The sequence below is a fragment of the Pogonomyrmex barbatus genome, unplaced genomic scaffold (genome assembly GCF_055798465.1).
Source record: "Pogonomyrmex barbatus isolate J1 unplaced genomic scaffold, ASM5579846v1 scaffold10, whole genome shotgun sequence".
In the NCBI taxonomy this organism is placed as follows: Eukaryota; Metazoa; Arthropoda; class Insecta; order Hymenoptera; family Formicidae; genus Pogonomyrmex; species Pogonomyrmex barbatus.
In genome coordinates this window covers 8,392,576-8,411,160 of record NW_028297099.1, presented here as the reverse complement: position 1 = coordinate 8,411,160, position 18,585 = coordinate 8,392,576, and the positions used below count along the sequence as shown (strand labels likewise).

The 18,585-nt window shown below is 31.2% G+C and overlaps 3 protein-coding genes across 13 annotated transcripts in view; 2 read left to right on the top strand and 1 right to left on the bottom strand.

Annotated features, from left to right (window-relative positions):
- LOC105430461 (protein expanded) overlaps positions 1-1,677 on the top strand; it is a 32,000-nt gene extending 30,323 nt beyond the window's left edge. For all 5 annotated transcript variants that reach the window (XM_089070415.1, XM_089070413.1, XM_089070412.1 and 2 more), the window contains one exon: positions 259-1,677. In XM_089070415.1, the coding sequence (XP_088926541.1) occupies positions 259-756 (498 nt within the window). In that variant the 3' untranslated portion in view covers positions 757-1,677. The remainder of the gene's footprint in view (positions 1-258) is intronic.
- Positions 1,678-3,359: 1,682 nt separating this feature from the next.
- LOC105430360 (putative multidrug resistance-associated protein lethal(2)03659) lies at positions 3,360-18,019 on the top strand. 6 transcript variants are annotated; one of them, XM_089070419.1, is made up of 15 exons: positions 3,360-3,826; positions 9,075-9,118; positions 9,290-9,319; positions 9,512-9,634; positions 9,824-10,075; positions 11,078-11,333; positions 12,437-12,611; positions 12,989-13,145; positions 13,249-13,451; positions 13,625-14,271; positions 14,772-15,448; positions 15,781-15,995; positions 16,303-17,381; positions 17,454-17,561; positions 17,759-18,019. In XM_089070419.1, exons 4-15 carry the CDS (start codon positions 9,558-9,560, stop codon positions 17,792-17,794), a joined length of 3,882 nt encoding a protein of 1,293 aa, XP_088926545.1. In that variant the 5' UTR covers positions 3,360-3,826; positions 9,075-9,118; positions 9,290-9,319; positions 9,512-9,557; the 3' UTR covers positions 17,795-18,019. The 6 variants fall into 6 exon arrangements, with proteins under 6 accessions (XP_088926545.1, XP_088926543.1, XP_088926542.1 ...); XM_089070417.1 differs by having other exon boundaries at positions 9,290-9,436; XM_089070416.1 differs by lacking the exon at positions 9,290-9,319.
- LOC105430371 (odorant receptor 10a-like) lies at positions 4,655-8,083 on the bottom strand. Of its 2 annotated transcripts, none has more exons than XM_089070456.1 (7): positions 7,875-8,083; positions 7,331-7,778; positions 6,476-6,758; positions 6,199-6,298; positions 5,851-5,961; positions 5,202-5,374; positions 4,655-5,140 (listed from the first exon to the last, which is right to left on the bottom strand). In XM_089070456.1, exons 1-7 carry the CDS (start codon positions 7,899-7,901, stop codon positions 5,134-5,136), a joined length of 1,149 nt encoding a protein of 382 aa, XP_088926582.1. In that variant the 5' UTR covers positions 7,902-8,083; the 3' UTR covers positions 4,655-5,133. The 2 variants fall into 2 exon arrangements, with proteins under 2 accessions (XP_088926582.1, XP_011642216.2); XM_011643914.3 differs by having other exon boundaries at positions 5,219-5,374.
- Positions 18,020-18,585: the final 566 nt, after the last annotated feature.

Below are 18,585 nucleotides of genomic sequence, written 5' to 3'. Positions count from 1 at the left end.
CTTTCCCTGCTTATCTTTGAATTATTTTTTTAATTTTATGATTGTTTATATCATATCGTACTAATTTTATGTATAAATCTAGATTAAAAAAATCTGCGGGAAAAAATTTACATGTTTATACATTTACATACTATGTGGTATGTGGATGAATAAACGATAAAAATTTATCGCCTGTATATTTTTATATAAAATTATATTTATAATTTAATTTACTTTATAATTTAATTTATGTTTAATTCAAAACTGTGTTTATTCTAGAATTTAGAAAAGAATCAGCCTCTGCCATCATCTTCTTCAGCGACAGCTTCCTCCGTCACAACGATAAACAAATATAGAAAACTTAGCAACGGTATCGAGGAAACTGATGAAGGAAAAAGTGATGATATGCTAGACATACGAACACTTCGCGAAAAAAGTCGTAATTTAGATTTACCCTTAATCTCCGCGTTATGCAACGATCAATATCTGTTAAAGCAGACGAAGGCCTTCGTTTTGCCGAAGCATCCAAGCGATGTAACTTCCACTACTGCGTCCACGAAGAGCGGTACACGGAACAGCAACGGGACGACATCTAGTAGGAACAAATATCCAGTGAGCGGACTGTCAACAACACAAATTCAGAAGCCACTTAGAAAATCCTCGACGAGCACTCACAAGCATCCCTCCGAAACAAAGAACAATACCTACAAGATCAACACGTCTTCCACAGGAGTCTCAACTATTAAGAAGGACTTTACAAGGGCATCTCATTCCTAATGCTTGTGTAGAAACCTTTCTTTATTCAGATTTTTATAGCTCAGGATGAAAGTATATTCCATAATCCTATAATCATTATCGCGCGTTATGATTCATCGATTTAATATAATAAATACAACGTAGTAAGGAACTGTACAACAAATTAAATACCATTTCCGCAAACTATGTTTCTTCAATTCAGGGTGCCATCTTACTTGTGTTACTGTCTCTTTCTCTTTTCCTTTAGCGCAAATATTTAAAAGTTCTGACTAGATAATTATTTTGTTCCAATATTTAGATCGATACTGAATACTTGAATTTTGATACTAGACGCTAAAGCGTTATTATCTCTTGCTCAATTATATGACGACAACGAAAATTTCATTCATAAGCCCCGATAATGGCGGCGCTAGTCCCGCTCGTTAGGATAAATCATAGAGTTATTGGCCATTACATACATGTATGGTAATCGTAATGTGATAATCTATGCATGGTAATTATAACGTGATTAAAAAAGGATCGCTTAAATCTTTTTTAGTTTTTCTAAAATTAAATTTGATTAGAAATTAAATTTTTTTGTACAGATTATATAAAGTGTACAAGATATTTTCTTAAAAAATATTAAGGATAGAAATAAAATTATCTAATATGTTATTAAATTTTTCATGTTTATATTAAGGCTTTTCTTAATAAAAAAATCTCTAAAGAAACTTAAGCACAAACATAAGTACAAACTTTTAGAAAATCAGTTACGTCTATTGCTATTAAAAATATTTAAAAAAAATAAGAATCATCCTTTGTATGAATCATCCTGTATATTATCGGCCTATTTTGTCGATTATTATACACATTATTTTTACACACACACACACACACACACACACACACACACACACACACACACACACACACACACACACATATATATATATATATAAACAACACAATTCTTAAAAAGATAAGCTTCTTTTTGTGTAAATTTATGTAAAAACCTTAGGGCTCAAAAACTTGAACAAATAATGTATTGGGATGTTTCAAATTATTCAATTATCGAAATTATGAACGCGAAGATTTTTAAATAATTTGGACAATTTTATTTATATATTACGTATCTTGCTTATTTCAGTGAATCATTAAAAAACGCAATTGAAATTTATATTTATAAATGCTAATATCGTCTAATTATATATTTTTATTATAAAAGATTTCACTAATATTTTAACAATATTAGCAATACTGCTATTGATATATTATAATTAAACATTTTAATTGCTGATATTGTGTTGAAAGATGATGAATCTTCTATTCATTTCAAATATATAAGAATTAAATTATAATAAGATTAGAGTACAATTATGTATATTGTTTTTCAATGCGATAATTCAATGCGCACTTATGTAATAATAATTCTATGACGAAAGTAGAGTTTGCTTAGGTGGCCAATAATTATATAATTTACCCTATCCTAGTTAATTCTATATAAAAAATAATTTTCTTACGTAATTCACAAAATACATATATATTTTGAAAAAACATTTATGATTATTATAATTAGAAAAATATTAGCTACATTCTAAGATTTTCAAAAATATTTATTACGAGGCAGTTTCTTGTCTATCCTTTTTATTTCCAATCAGTGCTCACGCTAGTATTGTTCTTATTAAAGCATCTTATGCATATGCACGATGCTATTAGTATAATTTACGTTTTTATATCTTTATAATTGGCATAGTCCAATACTACAAAGCTACCATCCAAACTTACACAAAGAAGAATTAATTAATCTTTAATTAATCTTTACATTTATATTTATAAGTGCAATGCACTGCACTATAGAATGCATATAACATTTTTTTTAAAACTTGTTTTTTTTTAGTCAATTTAAAACGTTCAAATACTCCCATCAATTCTTGTTAAAAAGAATGAACTCTTATTTTTCACACTATTTGCAATTATTTGAATTAATAAAATTAATTTATTTTGGATCATATAAGAGATTATAGATAAAAAAATAACAATTTAATAAAATTGTTTTATAAAATAAAGTTCATTTGTTGTTAAAATAAAAGAACAATAATTTAGCCGTAAAAATAGCTTACTAATTGTCATTAGATTTTAGTATTACATTACAAACTTCACGTCTGTACATAATATTTCGTGACATAATACTATGTAATTTTATATGTGGACAAAAAATTCGTGTATGTATTCCTCGCGCCTCAGCTATAAATAAATAAAATCATTTGTAATAAAAGACAATTTGTGGAAATATAAATAAAGTATAAATTGAATTTTACATTTATTGCATATTTACTCTATCGTGTATTGAAATACAATAATTGGAAAATTTTAATTTTTGTATATAATTTTTTTCTGAAATTTTTTATATTTAATTAATCTTTTAGAAAAACAGATTTAACTACCATACAGTTGTGTTTACAAATTTCTTTAAATTTTCATTGTTTAATTATTTTCTATTTTAAATAATTTATTGTCTTAAAATTTATATTGATAATATTATAAAAAATGTTTTTATTTGGCATACGCTTTTAGCGCTTTTCTTCTTCTTTTTTTTTTTTTTTTTTTTTTTTTTTACAGATTTTCTTGTATATTACTCTTGTAGTAACCTGAAAAATAAATATAACATCATTGAATTTTCTCGAAATTCAGTCTTGTCTCTTCAATCGAAAACATCATTGTAAAAGTGAAAGATTGCTAAAGTGAATGGCCAATGAACGCTAATAAAACGAATGTTTTTGTGACGCAACATGGCGATTTATATCACATGCCCGATGATTCGCCTCGTGTATTCGCTGAAACGATAGTTGTATGTACAATCTGTTGCACGTTCACACGACTTTAATTGTGAAACATAAGACAGTCGACAGTCTTTCTTCTTCGTAAGAGCTTAAGACACCGCAAAGTGATACATGATATTTCAGTTGACAGTGCGTTCGATTAAAATTTCAATCATTTTTTATTCTTGTACGCGTACTTTAAATATATCATTTTGTTTGGAATTTAATGTTTGAAATGACACATCTTACCAAACATGCCGAATGTTTATAAATATTACAAATTTTTCGTAATGGTAAGTACACACATATGATAAATGCCTTGTACAGTATAACTTTAACAAACCGAAAAGTTTCTTTGAAAGATTTACAATTCTTTTCGATACATCGTATTAATGGCAATTATAAAATTTATCCACCTATTTTATCATTTTGTAAAAAAAAAATATTTGCATACATTTATAAGAAAACAATGAGAATTGTGCGTGCATGTGTGAACGTGCATATATACGAACGAATATATGCGAATGATATACAAGACATCATAATAAAAAAAATATATAATCACAATAAAAAAATCAATCAAATTTCAATTTTTTTATATTCTTCTCAACCTGAACAGCCTAAACCAACCATTATACTGCTCAGAATACTCAAAAAAATACGCAGACTTTGAAAATTTGTGAATACAAAAAATAATACCTTGAAAACTTATTTTATAAAACGCAAACGATAATAAAATTACGGGACAGCTAGTTCAACATCTAGTTCAACACTTGACTTACTTTGTTTCTTTACGTATTTCATCACAATGTAATTCTCTTAGACATTGAGATTATGTTATATAAAAGCGTATACATGACTCATTATTTCCGAGAATAATTATAATTGGAGTTAGATAATACGACAGCGCGGACTTGTTAACGACAAACACCAATTAATAGATCTTAACAAAGATCTTTGACCTGACGTTATAGATAACAAGTATCTTTATTTCGGCGATTTTACAGTTATCCTATCAAAGTCCTTCATGGTCTCCATTATGATTTCACCAATTCCTTTACTATATATGCAGGATGACCACGGTGTATAGGACATTATTTAACATGCAAAAATAAAATTTAAAACGTAGAACTTTTTCGTATAATGTTTCGTTTTCGTATTTTCAAAATTCGATACGCATATGTAACATTTATAAATTTTTTAAAAGATATAGTAAAAGGATATATATTTTGATGCGCGTCGCAAGTCTGTTAAAATCATTCTCAATGTACAATATGATGTAAGTTTTATATAGATAAAGTTGTATTATATTTTTCTATTTCAATAAATAATATATTTATTGTTTATACATATTATTATTTATACAGTATAATATTTGGTACCATATTGTTATATAAGTTTATACATTACAGTAATTTATACACACATACACACACGCGCGCGCGCGCGCGCGCGCGTGTGTGTGTGTGTGTGTGTGTATATCTTATTATTTGTACTTGTTATATTTTTCTGTTTTATAAATTAATTAATAAAATATTTAAAATCTCAATATTCTTTTACATGAAATTACGTAAAACAGATAAGTATGCCATCGATGTTTTCACAATCTGTAAACAATACATGTTATAAGAATCATAACAAAATAATAGAAGAACAAAGAATAATTACATGATAATTAAACTGACACTCGTGAATGTGTTCAATGATAACGCACAGAATTTGCCAGCGGTCATTAGCAATGGTCTTTCAGCTCGTATCATACAAATGCTAATTAATTTTGTGTATCGTGGCGGATTATTGTACCAATCGGTATTATAAAATGCGTCACGCAATCCAGAACTCTAAATAAAATAAGCAATATTATAAGATAATTATTTTTCTTGTTTAGCGAGAAAATAATTGTATTTTGTATTTAATATGTTAAAATTGTCTAGAGAGAAGAAGAAACGCTATAATTTTAAAATAAAAGTAAAATCAAAATAACTTAAAATTTATTATGTGTTTTTTACACATCATTTTTAAAAATGATTTGAAATAAAATGTCTAGCGGATATTTGAAAGAATCATCGTAATCGAATAATAAATCGAATCATGAGACATCTTAAAAACGTTAAAATGACATCTTCTTACAAATAATACCTTTGTTTAAAACGTTTTATAGAAGGAAAAAGATTAGATGTCTTTTAAATGTAAGTTTAATGTAATGTCTTTAAGACGTAACGTAACGTAACGTTAATTACATCCTTTAATGCCATAAATTAAAATACGTAAGGTAAGTAAAGTACGTAAAGTAAATTATTCCATTTTTCATTATTACCTCAGTAATAAGACACTCGCCTATGTAGCAATATGCGAGAATTGTACTAATCACACAGATTATATATGACACAAAAGCTAAAACGTTATAGTTTTCGCCATTTTCCGAAGTCTGAAATATAATTTAATCGACCGTCAATATTAAATATTTGGTAATCATGGACATCAATTAATAGTTATAAAGGGTAATTGTATAGAATATATCTCAGAGAGATGAACAGAAAGTAAAAATACGTATAATATTATGTTTTGTAAACTTGGCGATTTGCATTTTTTCAAGCAAAAATATTCAAATACCGATACCACGGTGAAGCAAATAATGTCAAAAAAAATCTTTGTAAAAACGTACCGCAAGCATATGATATAAAGTTACACAGAGCAGGAATGTAGTACCCAAGGTTTGTTGTAGAAATATCAAGTTGAATTTGTTTTCCAAGGTGTCTGCTAATCTGGAACGCGCGTGTATCGTTAAAATATTGGTCGCAATATATTGGTCCCTGACATTAATAGCTAATACTTTTATCATAATTTACAAGGAGTAATAGGAGTATTATATATAGACATACAATTGACAGACAATTTGAGACAACTATGTATCTACGCTACCGAGTCAAATAAGAACTCACCTTATTAGATGGCGATGCCTCACTACGATATTACCGACATGATGCTGATAATTTTTTTGATCTTTTAACAAATTGTTAATCTTACATGATAAAGTGGCAAGTTGGCCGCAAACGTGAAGAGTTAAACTGAGTACATAGGCATCCGGTGCGCTATAACCGCATACTATGATCGGTATGCATATCGACAGGTACAAGCAAAAGCATACATATGTAGTCGTGTCCGTGATCTCAAAAAAGGGATGAACTGGATACGGTAATTCGTACGAAAAATTACCGTGTACAACTATATACACATCACATTGCATTTAATTGCACTTAATTGCAAGCTTTATCTCCAGCTTTTTCTTATACATTATATCTTACATTATATCTTACATTATCGTGCAGATACTACATACATACATTATATTCTTTAATTTCTAACGTAAAAAAATTTTTCAGAACTTTACAAGGCTATGGCTTGTAATTTAAGGGATAAGGGAAGTCCTCTCAGCTATTTCAAATATTAAAATTAAATTAAAATATTTAATACTTTGAAATCAATTTAAATTCAATTTGTAGGATATAATACATACAATAATTAAGATGACAATGCACCAAGATGACTGTTATTATACTTAATTATTTTAGTAGATATTTAATTGTTTGTTAAGGAAAGAAGAATTATATTTTTATCCCTATTCCTAAATCTCGATATCTCGGTAAGCGGTAAAGCGTAATCAATCTCTCGTAAATTCCACAGGAGTAATAAATAAAGACTTGTAGATAAGGCTTTTCATCAAGTCATCAGTCGTCAGTTATCATGAGTTATCATATAGCTTTAAACCTTAACGTGAAAATGTATGTTGTACTCACATGCGCTCCAATTTTTGATAAATGTCTTGAGATAATAGAGCGAAGCCGCTAATCCTGCCATGAAGGTGGAAAACTTGAGAAATATAATTGCAATCTCGTTGTAATATAGATACGCCATTTTCTCCTGGACATTATTATACATTTCTGTCGAGAAATCAATCTCGATGCTTTTCAAAAACTTGGTCATTATTCCGCAGCTCCCTCTGAGTATGAACATTTTTCCCAGTATCATCGCGAATAAAACGTTATCCGTTAAATTCGCGACGACGCGTTCCGGATAGTTAAAGTTCTTGATCAAATGTCTCGCTCCCATGATACAATAAATTATCATGTAAATAACAACGAACATAAATACAGGCTGATTCACCTTGGACGGCCATAAACCCAAGAAACCTATGAACCGTCTGTTCCAAACAATTAATTTTGACGCTTGAACGAGATCAGTCGACTAGAAATGAAAAAGAGTCGTTGAGAAATTTGCAGTCGTTTATGGCAAAATGGCACGTTGGCATGGTAATGGCAGGTAATGAACGCTCTTTGTTACCGTCGTTAATTTCCGCACCACCTGCATGACTTACTCGACTTCGACATAGATCGAAGACCGGCGATAGTAGACTGGCGATAAATGTACCGTGTCAGCTTCCAAGTAAACTTTCCCAGTCAAATTGGAGAATGCTCATCGTGCAAAATAAATGAACGGCTCATCAATTTACTTGCAAGATTAATATGCGCCAGTCGCGCCAGTCGCGCCAGTCGCGCCAGTCGCGCAACGTTCTTTCTCGTTGTCTCTCTAATACGATATCGTAAGCGCGATCATTAGTCCGAAATGTCGCAGACGTACCATAATTATATGGTATCTTCCCTCCTATTCTTATTTCTTATTTCTCGCATATACTGCAAAAATTCTTTCACTGCCTTCCGACATGTCAGTCTTATATCTTTTGTAATACGTTAATAATAGGTTTCCCTTTGTCCCAACTTATTCGCCAGATGTTATTTTCCGAATAGAAAAAAAAAAAATGTATGTAGCATTCTTGTGTCGTATCGAGAATTATGAGAAGATGCATGATGCAAATGTAGTGTTCGGTGCATAATTCACTCATTTATTATATTTTTTTTATAATTTATATACGTATAAGTAAAATAAATTATATATTGATAATGATAAATATTTCCAAGAATGGACAATTATCTATCTAATAGAAAAACGCGAGTGCTGCATTTTGGAAAGACATGTAGATAACTAAGTAGCAAAGTTTGAAGCTTAGAGCGATTAAACCGCAAGATATTAAAACGCGAATGTCTTCCGAAAACGATGATAAAGAGAAGCTTCTGCTATCAGCAAATTTACAATCGTCTGTGTACCAAACTGATGAGAATCACATCAGACACAATAGCCAATCTTGTGCCAAATACATAACAATTTCGCGAAAAAGACGATAAAGAGAAGCTTCTGCTATCAGCAAATTTACAATCGTCTATGCACCAAACTGATGAGACTCACATCAGACACAATAGCCAATCTTGTGCCAAATACGTAACAATTTCGCGAAAAAGACGCTACAGCGTATCTACTACTCAGATGCTAATTTGATCACTTATTATCTTTTGAGTATCTTTTCTTTTTTTCTTCTTTCGTATATATTATTTAGTTTTGCTCGCGATAAGAATATGTAAGAAAGTGTGATAAAACACATAATGGATGATAAAGTGTCATTGACAGACTCGATCGTGTTGTTTCCAGACGGTTCACGAGAGATTCGAAATGGTCTTTAATCGTAAGGTTTGGTAAGTACCATAATTTCGCTCTTTAAGAAAATCTTATTAAATTCCTTCTCTTTTGATAGTGATTTACATTTTGTAATTATTATTTTGTAATTAAAGTCACTTATATATTTCGTAATCTTAACCGTAATCACAGGTTCTTTAATAAATTTATAGGTGATTATTACTTTTCAGAAATGTCAATAAATAATTTAGCAGTTATAGGTAACTAAAAAAACAGGAAATTTGTATACATTAAATTTTATTTTAATTAATAAGAAGCTTTCTTGATATCTTTCTCTTGATATCTAGTCATTTAAACAATCATAATTAAAATTGAAGGTTTGGTCGAAAGCTTTTATATTTCTTTTGTAAATAAAAATTTGATTTCATTTTGCTATATTTTTGTTTTTGCAGTTAATCATTCTCTTTTATAATTCAAAATGAGTAAAAGCTTTACATCATGATAAGCAACGTTCAAAAAAAATATCCAAAAAATCCACGGCAAAATGCAAATGTTATTTCTCTTCTTACGTTTTGGTAAGTATCACGAATGTATATATTATAATGCTCTTTAGATTATCAAAATGTGTGTGTGTGTGTGTGTGTGTGTGTGTGTGTGTGTGTGTGTGTGTGTGTGTGTACGCGATTGTAAATATATAGTTTTATATATATATATATATATATATATAAGTAAATATTATAGATACAAAGAATCTAATTTATCAGGTGGACACGAAAAATTTTTTGTACTGGATACAAAAGAGATTTAGAAGAGTCCGATATTTACGCTACTCTTACGCAGGACAGGACCAGCCACTTGGGCAAAATTATAGGCAAAGCTTGGGAAAGAGAAGTAGAATTATGTGCTAGAAAGAAGAATGGCTGTAAACCGCAATTATTCAGGGTGCTGTTGCGCTGTTTCGGAAAACCGCTTCTGCTAATTGGAGTAGCAGAAGCGATTATGGAACTATTTTCTAGGTGTGTAAAACAAATAAATAAATTAAATACCAAGATGATACATTTAAAATTATAATTTTGCAATAAAAGATACAATACGTAGAATAGAAATGTTGGATTAGGGAAAAAGTCTTTTTACATATAGCCGACATATGGTGATCTGATCGATTTTTTATGTGCCACTATCGTGTGACGTATTAGGTTTAATATCGTCGAAAAGGTATTGCTAATTCATATAACATTTTGAAATTGATACCATAGATTTGAACGACATTAACGTATTCAAACTTAAAAATGAGTGAAAATCAGGAACATTTCCGACACATTTTACTTTTTTATTATAAAAAAGGAAAGAACGCTGCGCGTGTTTACGGAGAGAATGCTCCAACTAGACAAACAGCAGCGAATTGATTTCGATTTCAAGAAAGAAATTTTTATGTCAAAGATACACATTGTTTTGGTCGGCCACATTGTGGGAAATGTCGATGAAATCTTCTAAAATATCTCAAAGAAAATCGTCATGTGAGCAACTATGACGTAGCGAAGGAGCTAAACAAGAATTGATCGATAAAAGAGGCGTTGTCTCCCATCATGACAATACTGGACAATACTAGGCCACACACATCTTTGATGACTCGACAAAAATTGAAAGAGCTTGATTGGGAAGTTGATACATCCACCGTACAGTTCTGATCTTGCATCCTGCCTGATTATCATTTGTTTCAGTCTTTGCAGAACTCCTTTATGGAGTAAACTTGATTTTAAAAGAGGCCTGCGAAAATCATTTATCTCGGTTTTTTACCGAGAAATCACACACAAGTTCTGTCACCGATGAAATAATAACTCTACCCGAAAAATGGCAAAAGATCATCGTTTAAAACGGCACATACTTGGTTTAATAAAAAATTTATAACAATTTAAAAAATGTTTCAATTATGCTCCAACTTGTAAAAGACTTTTTTCCTAACCCAATATATCTACGAGTATTCACATTTTATCATATTTAATTATGTTATACAATAGAATGTATCAACCACTGTTACTCGCTACTTTGTTGCGCTACTTTGCGAGCGACAAAAAAGAATGGAACAACGAGGTGTATTACAGCGCGGCCGGTATAATTTTATTATCTATTCTGGATGTTTTTATCACGCATTTGGCCGTTCATTGGAGCATGCATGTCGGATTGAAAATTAAAATAGCCTGTACCGCGCTAATTTACCAAAAGATATTAAAGCTTTCCAATTCTGTGTTAGATAACGAAACGTCCGTTGGACAGGTGAGGCCAAATATATAAATATATAATCAAATATTAATTTTCTCATATATATATATATATATATATATATATATTTATAATTTTTAAAAAAGGAATTTAATTTTATATATCGAAAATAGCACAAAACAAAAAAATACAAAAATATTAAAAATAAAAATACCTGCATACTTTTGAAGAGAGAGATTCTAATGTGCCAAAATAAATTTTCGAAGCAATACCGTACGAGATGTGTCCCAAAAGTAATGAGAATGATTGAAAAAGAATTTCTTATTAATATTACATTCAATTACAATTAATTTCCTTCAAGATCTCCTTCAAAAGTTCCTTGTGATCGAATACAGCGATTTCAACGTCGCTGCCACTCTTTATAGCAATGGAAAGTTTACTTGAGAAAGTTTATTTGTCGTTCAAAGCTCTTGTCACTAAGCTGACTAAACATTTTAAACCATCTCAAAATGAAACTAGTCCAACATTTTATCTAAAGATACGAGCATTTGAGAAATAAATAGAAATTGTGCGCGTCCGCCGTGAAATTGCAAACACGTGGATTCTCCATGACAATGCACCACGTTATACATGATTAACCGTGAAAAAATTTTTAGCTCAAAAAGTATTCCAACGCTTCCTCACTCACCGTACTGCGACACTTAGCTCCATGCGATTTCTTTTTATTTTCCAAGCTCAAAATCCCCCACCTCAAAAGACATCATTTCAAAACATCTAGTCAGCTGCGACGATGGCTTTGAACATCTCAAGTAAAGACTTCTTCCATTGCTATGAAGAGTGACAACAATCTATCGCTAAAATCGTTATATTCGATCACAAAAAATTTATTTTATATTATGAAGGGGATTAATTGTAATTGAATGTATTATTAATAAAAAAAATTTTTTTCAATTATCCTCATTACTTTTGGGACACACTACTCGTACACTACTTATATAAGAAGTAACTAATCGAAACCTTCTATAAGCTATAAATTTAAATGATTATATAAAACTAACAAATTCTATGTATAAAATTGCTGCATTACATCATTCAAAAGTAAATTTGAATAAATAACCGAAGAATAATCTACATTTGTGTTGATGTATCATTTTCAGATGGTAAATTTCCTAAGTAGCGATATTACTAGATTAGAGACGTCTGTGATAGATTTGCACTATATTTGGATTGCCCCTATTCAAATCGTATGGATTACATACATTACATTTTTCGAAGTTGGATGGGCAGCTTTGATAGGAATGTCGGTGTTTTTGCTGTTTATCCCTTTTCAAGGTGTGAATTCCAATATTAAAGATTTGAACTCGTAACTGCGGCCATATTAAAATTTCTTACTATCGGAATCAGAAGATCGTACACGTTCTTTTTCTTGAACTTTCTTGGTATTCATTATTTTATAAACACTCTGCATTTTCGCATTTTTATAATATATTAATAAGATTGCAAACGTTTCTATGCGTAATTAATATCTTTTAAGAATTTAGGTTGCACTCAAATCTTGATCATTTCTGTAAAATCATTTAAAGTGATTAATGCATGATTACAAAATCCAAAAAATGCATTTAATATGTTTCTGTAACAATATTTTATTAAATTAAAAAAAATATGTTGAAGGTGCAAATTTTGCAATATATCGAATGATATTATTTCAGCATTGTTGGCAAAAAAGATCGCACCTTTAATGCTTAAATTAGCAGAAAAAACAGACGATAGGCTTACACTGATGAATCAAGTAATCACTGGACTGCAAGTAATTAAAATGTATGTTTGGGAAATTCCTTTTTATAATCTCATAGAAAAGGCAAGAAAGTAAGTGTGTTATAATTTGATTTTAATCAACAAATCTTGTAATATTTTCGAACGTGGCTGCATTTTACTTTAAATTGTTGTATTTTAACTAAATTATGTCTAGGCGTGAGATGAGCGTAATAAAAAGATACGCTATCTTAAAACAATTATATCTTACTTTCGACTGCTACCTGCCGCGACTTTGTCTCTTCATCACGATATTGGCATATGTTCTATTCGGAAATTATATAAATGCTGAAAAAGTATACTTGGTAACAGCGTATTATAATGTTTTACGGAACTCGTTGATTTTTGGCTTTTCGATGGGTAAAACTATTAAATATTATACTTATTAAAATTCAATTTAATTGCACATTTGATAAATGATTTTCGATATTTGCTAATATGAAATATTTTTTCAAACTAATTTAAGTTTAATCTATTATCGCATAATAAATTAAAAATAAAAAATCTTTAACTTTGTAAACTTGTTTTCATAGGCCTCCATCAACTGGTACAGGCATCAGTCTGCATTCGTCGTTTGCGAAGATTCATGTTGCACGCTGAAATTAGCAAAACAACTCATCAGAATCTACGCGAGCCAGTTCAGATAGATTCATTCGCACTTCGTATGACCAACGTAAATGCCAAGTGGCACGGCGACAGTAAGGACAATACGTTGCGTAATATAAATTTGACTCTGCTTCCTGGAAGCTTCGTGGCTATCGTCGGTCAAGTCGGTTCGGGTAAGAGCAGTCTGTTGCAAGCGATACTCCAGGAGTTACCGTTGATAAGTGGAAATATCGAGAGTCGCGGTAGAATAAACTACGTAAGCCAGCAACCGTGGATCTTTGCTTCATCCGTGAGGCAGAATGTTCTCTTCGGACAAGCGATAGACAAGTCACGTTACGACCAAGTGATCAGAGTCTGCCAGATGGAATCGGACATAGACTCCTTTCCTCACGGTGATCGCACCATCGTGGGTGAAAAAGGAATGAATTTGAGCGGTGGTCAACGTGCGAGAATCAACCTGGCGCGAGCGATCTATAAAGACGCCGATATTTATCTGTTGGACGATCCTCTTTCTGCTGTAGACTCGCACGTTAGCAAACGTCTCGTCGACAGATGCATCTGCGACTATCTAAAGGTACGAGTTGCAGAGTACAGCAAGATATTATTCATCTTTTGATCGAGATGAATAAGAAAATACTTTAATAACATTTTTTTAAACATTATTTGTTAAATTTTACGTAACCAAATTGTCAATTTTTTTCTAATTGCTTTACTTTTAATGCATGACATTAATTTATTTCTTTTGCTAACGGACGCGTTCAATTAAAACACGATCGTAATAGATAATAGATAATAGATAATAGTAGCAAAAATATATTAGGTCTTTATATTAATTTATGTTGATTATTATACGTACTTTTTATTAATTAGTTAAAATAAAAACTTTATGTCTTTTATGTCTTTATATAATCTTTCTAAAATATAACTATTATTTTTTTTATAGAAAAGGTTGTGTAAATCTATTTAAATATATATATATATATATATATATATATATATATATATAAATTTAAGATAATTAGGACAACTTTTTGATTTAAGAGACTTTTAATTATTACAATAATCGCCATTTAGGGAAAAACGAGGATTCTCGTGACGCATCAACTGCAATATCTGCAAATCGCCGACCTGATTGTTGTAATGAACAACGGTAGTATCGAGCAAACCGGTACTTTTGACCAATTACAAGCGTTAGGCCTCGATTTTATGAAGTTGGTGAAGGCGGCAGATGCAAAGTGCAAGGAAACTGAAAATAAACAATCCGAAATCCAGCGTCAAATTTCTATGAAAAACGAAGCCAAAAGTGATAGGAATACTTCGCCGGTTGAGACACAAGAAACAATGGCGAAGGGTCGCATATCTCGCGGAATGTTCTTCGCTTATTTTAAGGCGAGTAAGAAACCTGTCATGATCGCATTGATGATGTTGATCTTCCTAGCGAATCAGATGGTGTCCAGTGGTAGCGATTACTTTGTCGCGTTCTGGGTAAACATCGAATCGAGTTCGTGGCACGAGATGGACAACACCACGATGGAATTTGTGTGGGAGGGTCCATTATCTCGCGATTCTATGATCTATACATATAGCGCGATGATAGTGGCCATCATACTGCTATGGCAATTCCAAACAGTTGTATACTTCAATGTTTGTATGTGGTCTTCGGTAAATTTACATTCCGCTATGTTTCGAAGTATTTTACGTGCAACTATGTATTTCTATAGTATTAATCCAGCTGGCCGCATATTAAATAGGTAAGTCCGACAGGATATTTAGTGCTACCTGTCAAAAGTTTGAGCACAACTATCTTCTATCTTTTCCGGTTAAATTAAAGATAAGGACACAAATAAATTTTTAAAAATATTTTATTTCATATAACAAAAATATAAATTTTTTTCCTTCCTATTAGATCAACGAGATATTTTTCAAAGTTTATTTGTTTTTATTTTTCATTGTTTGTGTGCTCAGATTTTTAATTGGTATACGTCATTTTTTTTTCTTTTCAAGAAGCCTCGGAAACTAGATGAAAAAGATAAAAAGGTTCAAGAAAGGTATAATCATCCGGAACCATTTTTATTTTAATTAGGTTTGCCAGAGATATCAATATTGTCGATTTATTATTGTCAATGTGTATATTCGACATCATAGTAATTGGACTTATCTCAATCACGGTAGCAATTATGATCATAGCGGTTACTCCATGGTTGGCGATACCCACGCTGATTTGTGCCTGCATCTTCGCTTACCTTCGCACGATATACATTTGCACTAGTCGCAGTATTAAGCGCCTCGAAGGAACAAGTAAGCAAACTTGTAACAACATACTTGTAGTCAACAAAATTTTAAATTATTCTTATTCTTATCAGTCTTATTTATCCACAATTTATGTATTAAATATATGGATATTTTTTGAAAGATAAAATCAAATATATCAAAATATTTCACTTTCGCCTCTCCATCTCTAGATAAATTTATTTTAATTTATCGCTTATTGCTCAAATTAACTTTTTGTCTTTAATAGAATAAAATAAAGAAAATATTGTATATAATGTGTATTATAATTATAAGAACAAAGAAAATAATAAAATGAAGAATACAATTTACTCAGCACGTTCACCAATCTTCGATCATCTCGGAGCATCTCTGCAAGGCCTGACGACAATCAGAGCCTTCAATGCCGAGAAAATATTAATGGCGGACTTGTGCACTCATCAAGACCTCCATTCGTCCGCCTGCTTCCTCTTCCTGGGAACCTCTCGTGCCTTCGGCTTCTACATTGACGTAATCTGCCAGCTCTACATTGGAACGATCATTATAGCTTTCACGGTCTTCGATGGTCTAGCCGTCGTTGGTAACATCGGTCTGTCAATCACGCAGATTATGGCGCTTACAAACATGTTACAATGGGGAATCAGGCAGACGGCTGAGCTGGAGAGTCAATTGACTTCCATAGAGAGAATTATTGAGTACAGTCGTTTAGAAGAGGAACCGATGATCGACAGCAAGCCAGAGGCCAAGCCGCCAGACAATTGGCCGACCAAGGGCCTCGTAGAATTTAAGAATGTTAGTTTAAAATACAATAGCCAAGGCGCCTGCATCCTCAGCAACATTAGCTTCGTCGTTATGCCGGAAGAGAAGATCGGTATTGTCGGCAGAACCGGCGCGGGGAAGTCGTCTCTGATCAACGCTCTCTTCCGTCTGGCCTGCGTGGAGGGTGAGGTCCTCATAGACGGTTTGCCCACCGGCGCGATCGCCCTACACGACTTCCGTTCGAAGATCAGCATTATCCCTCAGGAGCCGTTCCTGTTCACCGGCAGTCTGCGGCAGAATCTCGATCCTTTCGATCAGTACTCGGACGCCGCGCTGTGGCAGGCTCTCCAGGACGTCGAGCTGAAGGAGACAATCTCTGAAATGGCTGCAGGATTGAATACGAAGGTGTCTGACGAAGGGTCAAACTTTAGCGTCGGCCAGAAACAATTGTTGTGCCTCGCGCGCGCTATTATCAAGAATAATCGAATTATGGTGCTGGACGAAGCGACTGCCAACATCGATCCCTACACGGATTCCCTCATACAAAAGACAGTTAGAACGAAATTTATAAATTGTACTGTGTTTACCATAGCTCATAGATTAAATACTATTATGGACAGCGATAGAATATTTGTAATAGACGGTGGACATCTTGTGGTAAGTACAAGTACAACGGAACAATTAAAAAGAAATAAAAACATTTTATAAAATAATAAATGTTAATTTTAGGAATTTGATCACCCATATATCCTTTTACGACAAAAAGGATATTTCTATAATATCGTACAGCAGACTGGTACTGCAATGGCCAAAAATCTTATTGATATAGCCTCAAAAGTAAGTACTAAATCAAATTTAATAAAAGTCAAATTAGTTATAAAGTTATAATATTTATCATAAAACAATAGACTAGCTATAATTAAATTTTATTTTATTTTGTTGTTTGTTATTATATTTTTCAAAAATTTATTAAACCATTTAGTATTGTTATAAACATTGCTATTAACAAGTTATTTGTGATTTTTTTTTTACAGAATTTCTATAAAAAGGATAGGTCGCCTTCTAGATAATTAGTTTTCAATGCGATTGTGCGATATGCCAAAGTATTAGCACAGTATTAAGCTTTGTATAATTTAATAATAATACATATATAATACTGTTATGTAATACACACATTTTATATTAGGTATTTCTAAAAAATATTTCTCTGTCACTTTCTCTTGCAATTTACACAAATTCCGTCTTTTATATGGTATTTATATTGCATTTTCAAATGTTACGTTCAGCTTCCAAAAGATTTAAGAAAAGAAATTTTAGGAAAAAAAAAAGTGAAGTCCACTGGACGTAACACAAATGTAACAGAATTTTTTAAGATTCATGAACGAAAAACCACATAATTGAAAATAAAGTATAATAAAAATAAAATTTTGTAAAATTTAATCACAAAATTTTATCACGATAAAGGACAACAATGTATTTGGAACTTTATTTATTGTTACACACAAATAATTTTATTGATGTATATTCTTTACGTTTATACAATCAATAATATATACATTTCTATTCCTAATATAATACCCCAAAAGTCATACATAATTGTACGTATTTAATTGTACAAAATATTCGATGACAATGATTTGCCAACTAGTATATGTTGCTCGAGTAGTTAAATAACATTATATAATATACACACACACACACACACATATATATATATATATATATATATATATATATATATAGAGCCAAAATTACTAATTGTTATGTTGTAGATAATATTTTTGAATATCAATTTTTATGTATTATATAATGATCAATTTTATTATGCAATGCGCAATAAATTTTGATTCTATTTTCAAAG

Excerpts from the sequence above, each read along its gene's own strand:
- LOC105430360 (XM_089070420.1), top strand. The coding sequence starts at position 9,558 with ATGATAAGCAACGTTCAAAAAAAATATCCAAAAAATCCACGGCAAAAT. Across the intron at positions 13,146-13,248 it reads CTCATAGAAAAGGCAAGAAA|GCGTGAGATGAGCGTAATAA; the intron begins GTAAGTGTGTTA and ends AATTATGTCTAG. Across the intron at positions 15,996-16,302 it reads TAAGCGCCTCGAAGGAACAA|CACGTTCACCAATCTTCGAT; the intron begins GTAAGCAAACTT and ends CAATTTACTCAG.
- LOC105430371 (XM_011643914.3), bottom strand. The coding sequence starts at position 7,901 with ATGCAGGTGGTGCGGAAATTAACGACG. Across the intron at positions 6,759-7,330 it reads TATCAAAAATTGGAGCGCAT|TTGTACACGGTAATTTTTCG; the intron begins GTGAGTACAACA and ends ATGTGTATATAG. Across the intron at positions 5,141-5,218 it reads CATTGAACACATTCACGAGT|ATTGTGAAAACATCGATGGC; the intron begins GTCAGTTTAATT and ends TATTGTTTACAG.